We start from the raw sequence: 18,563 nt of genomic DNA on the forward strand, positions 1-18,563 counted from the left end.
AATGCCATGAAGCATTATTGGTGCATCTGGAAGCAATAGGAACAAGACCAGCAATTTCCATGACATAGTTCAATCATAGGCATCAAACTGAGGGACAGTTCCAACAACAATCCTTACTGAACAGCTTACAAAGAAAAGACAAGGTGAAAAGTGGATAGAACCCCGCGCTTTTGCAAAATGTAGACTGGTATGAAATTGCCAGTGACAGCCTGAGTATAGCTGAGCAGCTATCTGTCTCCCACCAGATCAAACTCCACCCCCTCAGCCCCACCCTAGGCCAGTCTCCGGACAGACCCAGCCTGGGAGTGGGGAAAACCCAAGGTGCCCTGTCAACTCCTTCCAGGAACCCACCTGGAGATCCTGAGGAATGGGGGTGAGGGGGGTCGGGTGACCCAGGTCCGGGCCCCCCTACCCTGGGCCGGGCCAACAGGCCGCTGGCACATGCGGAGGCCTGCCAGCTGCCCACCCGTGCCGGCTAAAAATCCTGCTCCAGCTTTTTTACTTTTTTTTTATTGTAAGAATTTATTCAAGAGACAAATTGATTAACATATTGAGGTGAACTAACATAACATAATATAGTAACATAACATAACATAACATATAATTAATGTAATATAATATAATAATACATGTAAGTCAAAGAACATTTCTGATTAAAACAATTTTTTGATCATAATGGTTTACATTATTAGAGTAATTTTTATTTTTTTCTGCAAATCTTACACAGTGATATTTAAGGTACACAGTGACAATAAATGAGGGCCTTTCCACCACCAGTGCTGTCCTCCCTTCATCCCTGTTCCCAAGCATATATCCCTTATCTCCCTCCTTTATCCCCCAGAATGCTAGTATAACTAAAAGCATATATGCAGTTCCAGATATTTTTACTAGTGGTTTCTTAAAGGTTTAGAGTCAAAGGAGCACTGTAAAAACAATGTTAGAGTGGCAATTATCATTTGCATGGGCCCACCAAAGTATGGGGGTTATGGAAAGGAAAAACTTTGGCCTAAGTACATGGAGACCCTACCCCTGAAGTTTGCTGACATAAGACCACTTCTAGGTTCCAGGCAAACTAGTTTGTCCAATCCCGGTCATTGTCTTTAGTGCCAATACAGTTATATTTTTCACAGTCTCTATTGTTGGTATCATGTTTCTGTACTGAAGATCCTGGAATCTGTATATCCTACATTGAAGTCAGGATGGTGCAGAGCGACGTCTAATTTCAACTCACAATTGAAGGGCAATGCAGAAAGCCCTGTCCAGTATGCAGGTCGTTGTTGTTGTTTAAATCTTCTCAGTGTTAAGGGAAGACTCTTTTGAGTAAATCGATGTCAGAGCAGCAATAGGGTCTTCCCTGGTAGAGGATTGCTTCCAGGTGATGTCATAGACAACTTTGGATGTTTCATAGATGGCTTCCTTGGTTCAGGGGTGACTGGAAAATGCCCAAACCTTTGAGGCCTGTGCCAGGTCATCATGTCAATGTTCAGGGTGTAAGGTTCCATTGCACCACAAGACTTGTGTGTTCCTATTTCTATTAGATAAGAACTTATTTGTATGTATAGTATTTTCCATTTTAATGTGCCTATGCAAACAAGGAATAATTCCAACTAGCATTATCAGCGCATAAGGGGGCCACCAGAACAAGTCCAACAATCCCCGTGACCTAGTTCAAACATAAGCATTAAACCGAGGGACTCTTTCACCAAAATTCCTTATTGAACAGTTCACAAAGAGAAAAGAAGATAAAAAGTGGGGAAAATAAACAATCTAAATTAAGAGAGTGGACACAATTGTCACTGTTTAAGAAAAATTGTGTGTTCCAATCTTTATAAGATAAGAATGTGTTTGTATATAATTTCCCATTTTAATGTGCCTGTGCAAAGGAAGAACAGTATAACATGGCGAGATTGGAGCCTATGGGGATGCTAGAACAAGTCCAACAATCCAATTAACTTGGTTCTTATATAAACGTTAAATGGAGGGACACTTCTACAAACTTCCTTATTTAACAAATTACAAAGGGAAGGAAAGATAGAGAGGGACTCTTTCACCAAAATACCTTATTGAACAGTTCACAAAGAGGAGAAAAGATAAAAAGTGGGGAAAATAAACAATCTAACATAAGACAGTAGATTCAATTGTCACCATTTATGGGAATTAATCAAAAACCTAGTATGGTATCAACCACAGTTACAAAATGAGAAAAGGAAGAAACCAAGAGGCCGCTGAGAGTAAACAAGTAGGTAAAGAGTACTGGCCTCTTCCCAGCCTAAGAGTCCATCCTCTCATTTTTATTTTGAAAATATTTGGTACCTCACTCGAACTGGTCTCTTCCCAACCTGAGAGTCCATCCTCCCACTTTTATTTTAAATAAATATGGTACGCCCCCGCGGACCAATGAGAGAAAAAAAAAATACCAGTGGTTGTCACGACGTAATGTCCCGACATACACCAGTGCTGCATAGGCCCGCCATCCACCTCATGTGCCCCCCTCTTAGTGTCGGGAGAGAAAGAGGGAAAGCCTGAAGACCACGATGGAGTCCACCTGGGCCAGCAACCAGGGAAAGCCTGGAGTAGCAGGGGGAAATAGGGGAAAGGCTGGAGGCCTGCCAAGCCTCGCAGTACTCCAACCTAGGGAAAATGCCTCCCGTATAGGATGTTCCCTAACCCCATACCTGGGAAGAGCAGGCCTCCAGGATCAAAATGCCGGAAGCCAGCTATCTGCCTGGCCCCTCCCTGAGAGCACTACATTTTATAAAAAAAAAAAACAAGTCAATGCACTAACTTCACATGCTCCTGCATTGATGTGATTCAAGTTATACAGCATTTTAGAAATGAGGGATTTATAAAAATGAAAAATATATTGGGATTTGTGAGAGACTAGGGATAGTAAAAGTAAGGTGCACAATTATGAATGCATTAGGGATATTTTGTGTTGACTAGTTCTGTATCTTAATTACAACAATAGTTGCATTATCACATGTGTAATATGTATAAAGAAAACTTTATATACATATAGTACCAGCATTAAATTCCTGGTTTTCATATAATTCTACAGTTTTTAATATATAGTCGCTGGGGGGTGGAAATGGGTAAAAAGTAATTTTAATAGCTTTATAGTTCGAAAACTATAAAAAGTTCCAAGTGGGAAGTAAAATAATTATAATCATGATATAAAATGATTATTATCAATATACATGCTATCAGTATAAGTGTATATCTATGAAATTATAAGTATATATTTCTATGAAAAATCAATAGAAACACATAAAATTGTGTTGACAAGAATTATCCAAATTTTAAAAAATATTTTAATTCTACTAACTAATAGAAGCAATTTTTCACAGAACTTCAATTCATTTCTAGGGGATTTATAGTAGAAACTTTCATGTAAAAAGGCAGAAATCTCAAGATTGCAGATATTAGTATTTCTAGATGCTAAATTATTGTGTATATTTGTATATACTATATAATTTTATGTAGATACTATAACTTTTCTCATTTTCCAGATGAGAAATAGTAAGAAATAAGCAGAGAAAGGCAAAGAATCTCTATCTAGTCAGTCTTTAAAGATATAGGCATGACCTAGGCCCATGCCACCTCTGACCTTGGCATTAAAATCCAATACGTCTGCCTCCCTTCTATCCTTGATCTCAGAGGTCTTGACTGTTTGAAAATGGCAATTTGGAAAAGGTCCAGTAATGGCCAATTTGAAAGAATCCAGAGTGCTTGCTCAGGATTGATTTAAAGTCTGTATATATATATATATATATATATATATATATATATATATATATATATATATATATATATATATATTAAAAAAAAAACAATGATTCCAGTGCTATTTCAGGATGAGTACATATCAATCTTCAGTTGATTGTTCATAGGGGAAGGTATTTCAGCATGTAAATACTAAAGCATCTCTTTAAGATACTGGATTTTTATGAGCACTCCACTTAAACCACTGACTGCCGCTCTTTCTGATTTCACTGATTATTTATTGTTTGAAAAGATAAATAAGGGAAAGCAATTGACTTCACAATGGCTTATTCTTCATTACACATTGCATTAAACATAGAAATGGAATCTGTCTTTAGCATCTGCAAAGATTGTACAATGAAAAGATGCCACTGATAAAGGTGTGTGGTCAAATACATTTATTCAAACCACAGGTCAGTCACAGAGGCCTGCAGCTCAACTACAGAGAAAAAGGTCAAAGTCTGTGACTTTATTAATAGTTTTGTTCTTGGGGCCGGGCGGTGGCGCTAAAGGTAAGGTGCCTGCCTTGCCTGCGCTAGCCTTGGACGGACCGCGGTTCGATCCCCCGGTGTCCCATATGGTCCCCCAAGCCAGGAGCAACTTCTGAGCACATAGCCAGGAGTAACCTCTGAGCGTTACTGGGTGTGGCCCAAAAACCAAAAAAAAAAAAAATAGTTTTGTTCTTTCATAACCTCATGTAGGATGCTAGGCATATTGAATATAATATTTGGATTCTAATTATTTATTTATTTATTTATTTATTTATTTATTTATTTGCTTTTGTTTTCTGGGTCCCACACAGCTGTGTTCAGGGATCATTCCTAGAGGTGCTCAGAGGACCATAGGGAATGCCAGAGATTAAACCTTGGTTGGCTGGCCATGTGTAAGGCAAATACTCTACTTGCTGTATAATTGTTCCAGCCCCAGGATCTAATACTTTTTTTGTTGTTTTGTTTTGGGGCCACACCTGGCAATTGCCAGGAGTTTCTCCTGATTCTGTGCTCAAAATTCAGTCCTTGCAGGATTCTGGGGATCAAAACTAGGGGGGACACTTGCAAGGCAAATGCCCTCCCTGCAGTGCTATTGCTCTGGTTCTATTTTTAATAGAATAAATGAATGGATTAATTAAGGAATGAATAAGGTGTGAGTGATACATGAAGATGAGGAATAAAAATCTATGCTATTTAGTATAGGCTGGGTGACTTTCAACAGTTTTAAAGCAATTCACAGTAAAAAATGCATTTTGCATGATATATCATTATACAAAACACCTTGTGAATATGCAAATACATTTCCATGCCTAATATAGATTAAGCAAAGATTATGAATACTTCTCTGTATTACAATATTTACAATGATCTTTTAAATTCTTTTTATGAATTTTATGAAAGAACAAAAATATTAATAGTCACAGACTTTGACCTTTTTCTCTGTAGTTGGGCTGCAGGCCTCTGTGACTGACCTGTGGTTTGAATAAATGTATTTGACCACACACCTTTATTAGTGGCATCTTTTTTAAAAAACCAGTTAATTCCACTAAACTGATTTTGAGATCTATGTTTACATTAAAATCTGCATCTTGAAAAATCCTTGTCCCTTCATGGATTTTGTAATCACACCTGGATTGGTGTAGTGAAACCAGGTAAGTTTTCTTATTTCTCAGAGCCTCAAATTTCTTATTTATGAAATAACCATACATCCACAAGATTTCTGCTAAGTTAAATATTTATATAAATAATTTAACATCTTACTTCAGTTCTTCTGATATATGTAGGAAATTTCCTAAGTGCGCCACCTCTTCTTTTTGAGTCTTTGGTCAGTGTTATGTCCAGTTTAATTTCAAACTCATTCTTCATGTCATAATATAGACAGACATAAAGGAGTCTTCTTCTACCACCTAGATTTTATCTAGGGTTCCACTCATGTTCTTTTCTAGAAACATCAACTTAATCCTGATGAAAGCTTATGACTATTGCTATTCCAGAACACCAGCTGTATCTCTGTTAATTTTACCTTCATGAAAAAAACCATAGAGAACTTTTTTTTTTCTCATAGACTCATTCTGTGCTATTCTTCGTTGATATGTTGTGAAAAGCTTCTTTATATGCCCTTCCACATCCTTGTGGAAAACAAGACAAGTTAGAAAAAGAAAGCCTAGGAATTAGGTTGTTTATTCAAAAAATAGGAAAGTTAATGCTTAAACGACCATTGTAAGAATCGAAGTAATCCTTGAGGAGCCCTCAAATGTGCCCACTTATTACCAGTGTTTGAGTATTCACAGGAGGTGGAGATCTTGGAAATGGATAGTCACCAAGTCCCAAACCTCTTTGCCTAGCTCATGTATAATAAAGAAGGAAGTTATCCACATTTGTCACCCCTGGAAGCTGACAACTTAGGGAGACATAAGTCTAGCACAGTCCCCAGAGTAAGGCTCTCAGATGATGGAAAAAAATTAATGAGGACATCAAGTTGTAAAGGAAGGCATAGAAGAAAGTAGAGTTAATGGTATGCCAGTTACTATTAGCACTTATCTAGTCATAGAGATTCATTCATTAAGGGATTTCTCATTATTGTTTAAAAGTCACTTAAAATTGATGGCAACATGTTCTAAGGGAAAAATTTTTGAATGCTTTGTTCAAGTGGTGAATTTAAACTCTCCATGGAAATGGCATTTATCACTGAGGTTTCCAAACTGAAATGAGATCACGTTGGCTCTGTTTACAGAAACTGAAACACATATCACAAAGTACTCAACTGCGTTCACTATTCAAGTCCCCGCACATGGACTCACAAAGCGGAGTCAGAAGTAAATAAAAGCACAAAATTTGTTTTTTTGACTAACAGAAAAAATTCTCTAGAGAAAGAGACTGGGGATAGAAACCAACTGAGGCATGAGTTGCACAAGATGAAATCAAAGTTCAACAAAAATTCCAAATCTCAATATCCAGCAATCGCTAAATAGAGATCTGCTATTCTAAAGAAGAGAAAATACACTCATATTCAGCTGTTCACATCAGATTATAATGCTTTACTGTTAACTCTTTTTCAAGCCTTCATCACCCTTATATTACCAGTTTCCAAAACATACTTTTTCAGAGTTCATGAAAGGTAAGAATGTATGTTTCTCATCTATTTTCCTTAGGAGAAGTCATTCAGACAAAAACATTTCTGAGTTAGAAAGAAGGGTCTAAGCAGTGTTTCCTAAAGTGGGTGATACAACCCACTGGGGGTACTAGAATTATTTAGGGGGGAGCATGGTGGGTTTTTTGTTTGCTTTCCTAAAAAAATAGATTTCCAGCGGGGTGTTGAGTAATTTTTTTCACAAAGGAGGCAGTAAGAAAAATAATTTCTGGAACTTCTGGTCTAAAATAAATAGCCTCCATAGTAAATAATAAGAATATATGGTACATAGTACTATGGAGTATGAATCTATAGCCTTTGCATTATTAAAGGGAAGTGAGTAAAGTGAGGTCATTTAGAGACAATTTGTGGAGGATTCTGTAGCATGGCTTCCCCAAAGTTACCCACAAGTTCTTCCTCCCTTTGTTTACTGGGAAGATGAAATGCTATTGCTCAATAAGTCTCTGGCAACTAAAAGAGCCTTTTAAACTTAATTTTTGCCCATGAAAAGTTATTGGGGGCATTTTCTGGGAAATCATCTTAAAGGGAGGCACTTAACTGACATCTCTATTGACCATGTACCCTTTTATCTTTCTCTTTATAAAGTGAACACAAAGCCTCAAACTGCAGAACGCATCTCAGAATCAAGAGCCAAAGCACTGGGGAAGTTAGAGGATATCCTATTTTTAGTGCTCCTGAGTCTGTGCTTTGGATAAATAGCTCTACTACTCTTCCACATTACTGGTGGTATACTGAGACCCCTGATTTCTTCTTCCCCGTAACTTCTCTGGATTTCTTTCCTTTCTACTCCACTCTATTTCTGGGATCAAGATTAACCCAGGCATGCCTCCTTTACTGCATACATTTCTAGTCAGGTTATTCTATATGCTATAGATATATAGGTAAGTGAAATCATTCTGTGTCTGTCTTCCTTCTGGCTTATTTCCAATTCCAATCAGGTTGCAGCAAACTGCTTGATTTCATCTTTTCTTGCAGCTGCATTATACTCTATTATGTAAATAGATCACATCTTCCATTCATCTGTCACTGGACACCTACGTTGGTTCCATATCTATTGCAATCTATTGTACTAAGTGCTGCAATGAATAATGGTGTGCATATGTCCTTTTTAAGTGAATTCTTTTGTTTGTATGTTTGTTTGTTTTTATCTTGGGTGTAGAAGCCCCAAAGTGGAATTGCTGGGTCATATGGCAGTTCAAGTCTAAGTTTATCGAGAACCCTCCATACTGTTTTCTGTAAGGGTTGAACTATACAATAATTCTACCGGCAGTGGATGAGAATTTTTTTCACCACATCCCGCCTATACAGATTGTTCCTATTATTTTTGATATGTGCTTTCTCATTGGTTTGAAATGATCTCTAATTGCTGTCTTGATTTAGACTTACATAATAATAAGTGGTGCTAGAACTTTTTCAGGTTCCTGCTGGCCATCTACCTGCCTTCCTCTGAGAAGTGTCTATTCATTTCTTTTCCCATTTTATTTTTTTGGATAGTATTTTTATTTTTTGTTGATCTTTGTGAGCACTTTATATATCCTGGACATCAACGCTTTAACTTAGTGTTAAATGACAATATTTTTTTTTTTTTTTGGTTTTTTTGGGCCACACCCGGTAACGCTCAGGGGTTACTCCTGGCTATGCGCTCAGAAGTCGCTCCTGGCTTGGGGGACCATATGGGACGCCGGGGGATCGAACCGCGGTCCGTCTCCTAGGCTAGCGCAGGTAAGGCAGGCACCTTACCTCCAGCGCCACCGCCCGGCCCCTAAATGACAATATTATTCAGTTATTATTTTAGTGCATGTTTTTTCTTGCCATACAGAAATAAATTATTTTGTTTGATATAGTATCATTTATTTATTTTTTACTTTGCTTTAGCCAGTGTTATTAAATCATTGATTTGGACTTTTGAGGCCCAAATCTTGAAGTGTTATATCTTTACTTTTCTCAATATACTTTACAGTTTCTAGTGGGATCTTAAGATTGTTGATCCATTTTAAACTGATTTTTGTATAAGGTGTGAGATGAGTATAAGTTTAATTTTTTTAAATGTAGGTTTTTAGTCTTCCTAGAACCATTGGTGAAGAGGCTGTCTCCACTTCACTTCATGTACTCAGTTCTTTTATTAAAAATTCACTGTCCAGGACTGGAGCAATAATACAGTGCATAGGATATTTGCCCTGCACACACATAGCTGACCCTAGTTTGATCCCTGGCATCCCATGTGGTCCCCCAAGAATATTAAGGAGTTATTCTTGAGTGCTGTCTTAATATAAATTAATGAGTATTATAATTGGTGTGACTGATGAGGTCTTACAGGACTCAATCCCGCTCCCACAGCCCCTATGATCTGGCGGGTCTGAAGGTTGCAGGGTGAGGGTGGAGAGATTCACAAAGCAGTCAGATGAAGTTCCTAGAGTCAGCCAGCTTTATTTCATAGTCCCTACCGCCATGTACACCTCCTCACATGGCCTCTATACTAAGCCTTTTCCTAGCAACTACTTCTCTACACCTGCTAGGCTCTCTCGGCCTCTGTCTTTCTTTCAGATGCTTTCACCAGGCTTCCTAACTTGCTTCCAGGCTAACTCCCTTTGGTGATGTTACTGCTGCTGCTTCTTTGATGACACTGAATTGCTGATTCTGTATCTCTGATGATAATGGCTCTCTCACTTATCTCTCTAACTCTCCTTCTTATTCTCTTTCTCTCCCCACTGCAGACTCCTCTACCCGCCCATTCCAGGTATTGGCAATTCTGATTATTCAGGTGGGATAGATGAATTGGGGGAGGGGATACCCACACTTGAGCACAGAGGTAGGAATAACTTCTGAGCATTGCCAGGTATGGTCAAAAAATTCACTATCCAGAAATAAGGGGTCCCGTCTTTAGGTTTTCAATTCTGACCTATTTATCAGAGAGCCCCTCTTTTATTTAAGTTACCATTCTGTTTTGATCACTAGAAAGTTATATAGTCTTTAATACACAATTGACAAGGTAGGGAAGAATGTAGTATGAGAAGTGATCTAAGCTGTCTTTTAGTTTTCTAGCCTTTTATCTTCTTACTCTCATTTCTCTTTCTACTTTTTTGTTTCTGATGATTAAAGTTTATCTGTAGAAGTATTGGCTGAAATTAGAATTTAATTGCTAACTATGTGACCATGAAACAAATGGTCTTTTAGGTCCTTAGACTAGATATAATATATTTTCTAAAAATATATTTATTCATTTATTATTTATTTTTAAATAAATTAAGTTACCATGAGATACACAGTTACAAAACTATTTATGATTAAGATTCACTCATACAATGTATAACATCCTTCACCAATGTACATTTCCTGCCACCAATATTCCCAGTTTACCTCCTGTCCTTCCCAACTACCTACCCTGACTGCCTATGTGACATTTTTCTTTCATTCTTTCTTTTTCTTCATTTTTTTCCTTTTAGACAATGTGGTTTGCAATGTTGTTACTGAAGAGGAATTGTGCATTTTACTTTATTTTTCTTTCACACCCAGTTCTTGTCCAGAGCGATCATTTCCAACTATTATTGTCGTAGTGATCTTTTTTCTGTCCTACCTGCATTCCCTCAATATTTGTTGCAAGCTTCATTGGACTGGTTCTTCTGGCCCTACTCTCTATTGTCTTTGGATATTGTTAACATACTATATTTTATTTTATATAGCCCACAAAAGAGTGAGATTATTCTGTCTATCTCTCTCCCTATGACTCATTTCGTTCAGTATGATGTTCTTCATATCCACCATTTATAAGCAAATTTCATGACTTTATTTTTCCCTAACAGTTGCAGAGGATGTGTAGAAGTACTATATTTTCTTTATCCATCCATTTGTTCTTGGGCACTTGGATTGTTTCCAGATTCAGACTATTTTTAATAGTTATGCAATGAAATAGGAGTATAGAGGGCTCTTTTGCATTATGCTTTGGTGTTCCAAGGGTATATTCCTAGGAATGGTATTGCTGGATCATATGGAAGCTCAATTTCTAGACTTTTCTTTTGAGGAATATTTATATTGTTTTCCAAAAAGGCAAGACCGATAAATATCCCCAATAGCAGTGAATGACAATTCGTTCCTTACTGAATCCATGCCAGTACTGTTTGTTTTTATTCTTTTTGACATGTGCCAGTTTCTGTGGTGTGAGATGTATCTAGTTGTTAAAGGGACAAGAAATAGAAAGTGGAGCAAAGAAAGCCTTTTCAACAAGTGGAGCTGGTAAAATTGGTCTGTTACATATTTAAAAAAGTGATCTCAGATCTCTCTTTAATGCCATGCACATTTAATGCCAGTACACAGCCTATAGGTAGTAGAAAATACATGTTCTATTTTTACAATATAGATGACTGAGTTTTAAAAATTAAAATATTTGAACCAAGGTGAAAATTGTAAACTCTGGTTAAACCATGGTTGAAAGAACAACCTATAAATTCCAATCTTCATAAATTATATGTACTGAAATTTTATAACTTTACATTATATTTATTATTCCTCTATTCTAAAGGAATTTATTAGAGTAAAATTGTGAGATAGTTTAGCTATTAGATTAGTTTTCTAAAGAAATTTTCTTTCATAAATAACAAATTATTTATAATGTACATATATTTATAATGTATATATGTATAATATGTATATTATATAAGTAGAGAAAAAATGATCAGTGCTAGATTAATCACAATTAAGTAATTGCCTTTTAATCAGGGTTGCTAGACTGCTAATTTAGGAGATTACCATATACATGCTATACCTGGATAATAATAAAATATTTGACAAAATTTTTCACAGTGTTTGTAGATGAACAAGGGACTAAATTCAGAGCTAGCTGAACATTTTGAGTAATGAAAGTTTTCAGTGATGAGTGGCAGGAATTATATTTGATATTGATCAATGATCTTATCAATGACATGGATAAGTCAACAATGATTAAGTATCAGGATGGAATAAAGTAGGAAGGAAGTTAATATGTGGGAGAACAAAAATCAATATTTTAAAATATCTAAATGGTTAGTATGGGCTAAATTAACAAGTAAATATTTCATTCAAATGAAGAGAAAACTATTATATTAAAATTGTTGGAAGAAAGGTTTTATTCATTATGTTTTGAGGATTCTTAATTGAAGAAAATTCAAGTTAAAAAATTAGAGTATGTTTTTAATAAACTTTGCTTAAAATATAATGTAAACTAGCAATGATAGTTGTTATTAAAATTTAAGCCACATTAAGTGTAAAGTACTAAGACCACAAATGTCTTTTCTAATTATATCTAAAATGGTAAATATGTAAAATATGGCCATGCATAACTGCAGTTAATCATAAAATACTTGAATATATACAGAATATGACTACTACAATGGCTATGGTATAGTCATTTTAACACAGTGTCTAAAACAATCAAGTATTCAATGACTATATTTATACACAGGTTTTCCGAACCCCTTGAAGACCAGCCCTGAGTAAAGAAACTGCCAGATGTTTGGTACTGAAAATGTTTCATTCCTAATTCTGAAAGAGTGATCAACAAGGCTTATATTGAAGATATTGATATGTCAATGAAAGATGTGAGTAAATGTATCATGGAGGTAGGACTCAGAGAGAGTTGATAATTATATATCAGTTAAATGGACAACAGAGTCTTCCTCACAAATTCTTCTTACTGGAGAAATATGCCAGTGTGGGAAAAAAGATTTTGATAAAAGAGATGCCTCAACTGGATGGGATATGACTGTCTCTCTACAGAAAATCCATTTAAAATTGTGTTAAATCATTCTCGCATTAAGGGATGAATTTATTCATATATTTAATTGATGTACAATTAGTTTATGTGTAGTTTACCTATAACTTATTATACAGTCATTTAATATACAGTCCTTTAAATTAATATATGCAATTATTACCTTATATTTGCCACTGAAATTTGTACTGAGCATAAATTAGATGGAAACTCTATCAATAACTATGGGGACTAACAAACAAGGCCCTAAACTCATGGAGTTAGAAATGGTTTCCAAATGAGTTATGGAATCTCTCAATAGAGGGAAAATGGAAAATAGAAGGATGACTTGCTCCTCAAGCCAGTGTTCTCCCCTGATTGCATACCTTGCTTGTCTCACAGTTTCTTTTGTTGCTGTTTCCACTCTGGAGAAACCTATATTCTCTCTTGAATACATACTTCCTTCTTTGTCTTCCCTCACACCTTTATAAATAATTTTAAATAAAAAGTATCTTGCTTCACTAAAAATATATATATATACATGAATCATTACAGAATATTTTTCTTATTAATTTCTATAACTGATATGTTTTAATATATTTAAAAAGTGTATTTATTTAGAAACAAAATTACATATTTTGGAGAGTTAACAATACCCAAATGGGGTGGTTTGAATGAGAAAAGAAACACCCAAGGATATTTTTGTTGGTCATGAGTGTGATCAAACTCATTTGGGAGCCAAATAGTCATGTAATATAATGCAAAACCATAACTGCATCATGAGCCTCATAGAACTATATTCCTTCTATTTGGGACTATTATATTCTCATCAAATCATAAAGTTTTAATACTTTCCTAATGAAGGAGTCTATAGTGCTGCAGTGAGAGATTAATTTATCATAACCCTTATGCAGGACTCAACCCTTGCTACGTTCATGTTCTGGAAAAAACAATTTTATTCTATGTCTCTGTTTTGGTTGTAGGGATTTATTTAGCCACTGTCTTTCACAGATTATTCTTGATGTCTTTCCCTTTTCTGTTTTTGGGCCATACCCAGTGATGCTCAGGCCTTACTTCTAACTGCACTCAGGGGTCATTCTTGGAGTGGAAGATAGGTAATATGGAGTGCCAGGGATAGAACCTGTGTCAGCACTGTTCAGGAAAGTTCCCTAACAACTGTATTACTGTTACTACCCTTAGATAACTGCTTATTAATTTGATATTTTTATAGAAGTGCTGATGGTTCAGAGTTAACCCTTCAGAAGCAGAGAAGTAAGAAACAGAATTTGGGTTAGAGAGATAGAACAGTGGGGAGTGTGTTTGATTTACATGAGATTAATTCAGGTTTGATACACAGCACCACATATTGTCTCCCAAGTACTACCAGGAGAAATCTCTGAGCATAGAATCAAGAGTAAGTCCTGAGCAAAGATAGGTCCAGGCTAAAACGATTGTGAGCAGCATGTAGATGATATGTTATATTGACATAGAGTTAGAAAGACAGGACATATTTTATATGGAGGTACCAAAAAAAAAAAAACCTCTAAGCAGAAAATCATACTTCACACTCTAATTTCCGTATATTATACAATGATGACCCATTGCATAGGTCAGTTAACAGCCAGGATTCGAAGATGAGAAAGTTGGACTTTCCTACTTCTCCCCCAGCCCACCAACTCAGCTTCAAGTCCAGACTCATAGTTGAGGACTGTCCAGTAGCCTCTAACCTCTGCATTTTTGCCCAATTCTGTGACAGCCCATCCGAACCCTTGGACAATAGAGTGGTCTTTGGTGGTCCATTCTGAACTATGGAGGTACATAAAAGTTGAAAACTTTCCTATTCTATAACCCCTCTTTCTCTTCATCAACAAGCTTTCATGTCCTCATTTCATATTCTGCATAGCAAGTCTCCCCCTGTTCCAATACCATCTACGAAAGTGCTGGCTTCTCACTATACCAGATCCTTTTAGTCCTTATTTTATTGATCGCCCTAAACATTTGAAAATATTACCTCTGCAGTTCTCTGTATAATATCTTTTTGTTTGTTTGGGTCAAACCCAGTGATGCTCAGGGGTTACTCATTGGCTATGCGCTCAGAAATCGCTCCTGGCTTGGGGGACCATATGGGACGCCAGGGGATTGAACCGTGGTCCATCCTAGGTCAGATGCAAGCAAGGTAAACACCCTACAGCTGTGCCACTGCTCTAGCTCCTGTTTAATATCTTAATCTTTATTTTAAGCCGGTGGTCTATTAGTTTCTTCTCTTTCTGACATGTTATTTTTTATTTTTAAATTTGAGGTCTTCGACATCTTTCCCTATTCCAATCACACCTAAAATTGTCCACAGTCTGATATTTTCCTCTTTGTCTATTATCAAGCCACCATCAAAGCTGCCTCTTTGCCTGTCATCAATCCCCTAGTGCAGTGTTTCATCACTTTTCCCCCAATAATAGCTTCTCGATGGCCACCACTGTCCAGAGTATCTGCAAATCCTAAATAGGCATGGCAAACACTCTAGCATTTATCCCCCTACACTTCAGAACTCTCTTCACACAAGATCCCCAGACAGCTAAGTATGTTCATAGCGCATGGATCCAGTCTGACTTCCAGATTCATTTTGTAATATTTTTCTTCTTATTCAACACCCCCATGTCTAATACATTCTATTTCTTTCAGAATACTTTACTTGGATATACTCATAATTCTCCTATCTCAAATTTTCTACTAGGTCTAGTAAATTCTTCCTAACCCTTCCAGTGTGAGTTTAAATATCATTTCTTTGGGACATACTTCTTGACCAGTTTGGAGGAGTTGGCAAAGGAAGGCCCCTTTTTCTTGTGTTCACATTACATTGTCATTATCTTTGCCCACATGTGTGATTCCCATGAGAGAATGACAACTTCAAATTTGAGAATATATCTTAGTAATATTTTCATCTTACTTGGAAGTTACTACAGTTGCTTAACCTCAGTAGATACCAAACCAATTCTTTTTTTTTTTTTTAATAAATAAAAGACTGAGCAAATGATTACACAATGGCATACCTCTGTTGTAAATCTGGGAAGTTTAGACTCAAAATTCTTGTTTATGGACACTATGAGAGACACTACCACAGTTATCTTACATAAACCTGGCCTAGGAACATTAGAGTGGTCAATAATTTTATGAAATGAAGACAGTAATAATAATATTAATGACAATAGCATCTAATATGATCAGATATTTAATATGTGTCCAAACAAAAATAGATTACTTTAACATTTATTTTAAAATTACATTAAAAGTTAAAGAAAAAGGGCAGAACCATTTCTTGATGAAATAAATAGGCTGAGTCAAGATCATTCAGAACTCTCAAGAGTCACATTTGGTCAGTAATCCATAAACATGAAAATGATCTAAATTTTACAGAAAGTATTTTAGGTCATGTATCACTACATAGGGATCAGAGTCAAAGGAAACACAGTCATTTACAAATATATCTGGGATGTGCAGTGAATGATATATAATTTTTTTCTGATCTCATTCTCACAATAGTTAGAATGAATTTTATCCGAAGACATTTCTTTAGAGGCCAGAACTTCAGAGATGAGAATGATCTTAGGATAGCGTTGCCCAGATTAGTCACACAGGCTAATCACAGGGTCTGAGGGAAAAATAAATATTAGGTGACAAAAATTTAGGAAGGTGATAAGCATAAATTATTGGATGATCCTCTGAAATATTCACAATGTTTATTAATTAGGATTGTGCATAGGACCACACTGTGTAAGATTGTGGTATGACTTCTCTGAGCAGTCTCTACATTTCTTTGACTGATGAATGTGTTATAATAAAATGTCTCATTTTTATTTCTCTAGGACTACTATAAGGAAATATTGGCATTGAAAATTCCTAGAAATAATTTCTCTTTCTGCGCTTGGTTCCTGGCATTGGGACATGCAAAATGAATTGCTATGAAGTTCCGATCTGATTTAGGGAAATCCAGGTTGTCTATGATCTATGCCAGAAGAAACTCATGCCTGGGATTATCATTTACATGATAAAAATAGAATCCTATATGAAGGTTTGAGAGAAAAAGGCCAACACTTAATCAGCCATTTGAATTAACAGTTTCATTATTATAGCTGTCTTAGTCAGTCAGAGAAATTTATATTTTCATTTTATCCTAAAGAAAAAAATCTTGACCATCTTTCTTTAATACTATCAACCTGGAAGCTTGACAGTAAGGATTAAAAATTGCTCCTTCCTTCCCTCTTGGTTATTGGAAAGGCTCTGAAAGGTAATCAGTCTTGTGAAGCCAGACTTTACAGTCTGCATAAAAATGCCATGATTTCCCTTCCTCTCCCCAACCTAATTGAAAGTGCATAATATCACCCAACTGGGGAAATGTAAATGGTAAACATGTGTAATATATCAACCATCACACAAAAGCTAGTTCCTCATAGTGACGAGGGATTGCCGGGACCTAAAGCAATCTGGAACACAGTCTCTTTCACACCTAAAATGAAATCTCGTTGTGCCTACTAGCCTTTCTCTCTCCCTTCCTCTCCTCTCCACCTCCTCTCCAGATTTAAAGTCACGGCCAGACTAAAACAAGAGCAGTCAACTCATTTCTAGCTGTGGGATTCCAAGGATCACCTACAATGAATATTGATTAAATCTCTCCTCTTAGTCTTTCAAGAGAGGAAGGATTTTTCCTTCTGGTGAAAGGTGAGGTTGGAGGTCTCTTGTTTTCTACCTCCCTTCATTGTACTGGCAGATGCTTCCCTTACTTTTCCTCTAGTGGCTAAAGTTTCAAGATTCTTGGTTGTCACTTCTTATCTCTTTCTACTAAATCAAACTAGGATTGTTAAAATGATCTCCTTCCTTGACCTCTGATCATTCATGTATTTTCCTGAGTATAAAAACCCCAATCTTCCTTTTCAAAGTCTTTTGCAAAGCTACCTATAATTCTACCTCTTCCACTTCTTCTTAGAAGTCGCCATTTCCTAAAGTATCTTAGTTTTGATTAAGTCCTTCACAGAAGGAATCAGGATAAAGAACAATATTCTTTGAAGATTATCAACATCATTTCTCTCATAAAATATTTTTTCCAAAAAATTGTCCCCTGTTGCACCATGAACTCTATCACTGCTATTCATTTTTACTGTCCTATAGCTGGATATTGGTTTGGTTTTGATGATGCATCTCACAGATAAGTCAAAGTAGAACAGTTGCCAGAGGTCATATGTCACTTCCATTTTAATATATTGAAAGATATATTTAATTGCTTTAGCAATGGAGATACTTAATGAATTAATAGTACATTTATATTTCAATAATTTGGTTTTAGTCTTTCATTTTTTCAAGTTAGATTCATTTACCTTTCAATGAGTAAGTTTTAATAAGTTTCACCCACCTGTCTACTGGCATCAGTGGGTGATATGGCTTGTTGACCTTGGCATAGAGACCCTCTAAGTGATCTCTCTCTGGAGACAGTGGGTGGCCATCCCGCGGATAACTCAGTGGTCCAGCCTGAGGTGGAGATGAAGACCTATAGACGTTGGTAGGTGTACAAGGTTCCCGGAAGTGGTTCACTCTGGCATAATTTGGGTCCATTTCATCATCATCCATATCATGCAAGGTTCCAATAGCACCAGTAACATAATCAATAGGTCCTCTTGTCTGCTTTTCCCTTATATCCTGATGTTTTGTTCCAATCCTGAAAAATGAACCAGAGGCAGAGATAGATATTAATTGAATCACATAGTCTTCTGAATAACCTATGTGAACTCTTCCTAGTCACTGGACTCTTACTTTACTGTTTATCAAAATCACACCTTGCAAAAACGTCAACAGCATATTCTATATAAATAATTACAGAATTTGACCTTTATTTGCTGCTAGGATCTTTACATTAACAGCAATCGTGTAAGATCTCATGCACTAATGAGTTGGC

At 36.3% G+C, this 18,563-nt stretch overlaps 1 protein-coding gene across 1 annotated transcript in view; it reads right to left on the reverse strand.

Moving 5' to 3' along the window:
• Positions 1–18,563, reverse strand: part of PARD3B (par-3 family cell polarity regulator beta) — a 1,279,582-nt gene that overhangs the window by 200,024 nt on the left and 1,060,995 nt on the right. The window contains exon 20 of the mRNA XM_049772907.1: positions 18,024–18,326. Coding sequence (XP_049628864.1) covers positions 18,024–18,326 — 303 coding nt within the window. The remainder of the gene's footprint in view (positions 1–18,023; positions 18,327–18,563) is intronic.

The sequence above is a fragment of the Suncus etruscus genome, chromosome 5 (genome assembly GCF_024139225.1).
Source record: "Suncus etruscus isolate mSunEtr1 chromosome 5, mSunEtr1.pri.cur, whole genome shotgun sequence".
In the NCBI taxonomy this organism is placed as follows: Eukaryota; Metazoa; Chordata; class Mammalia; order Eulipotyphla; family Soricidae; genus Suncus; species Suncus etruscus.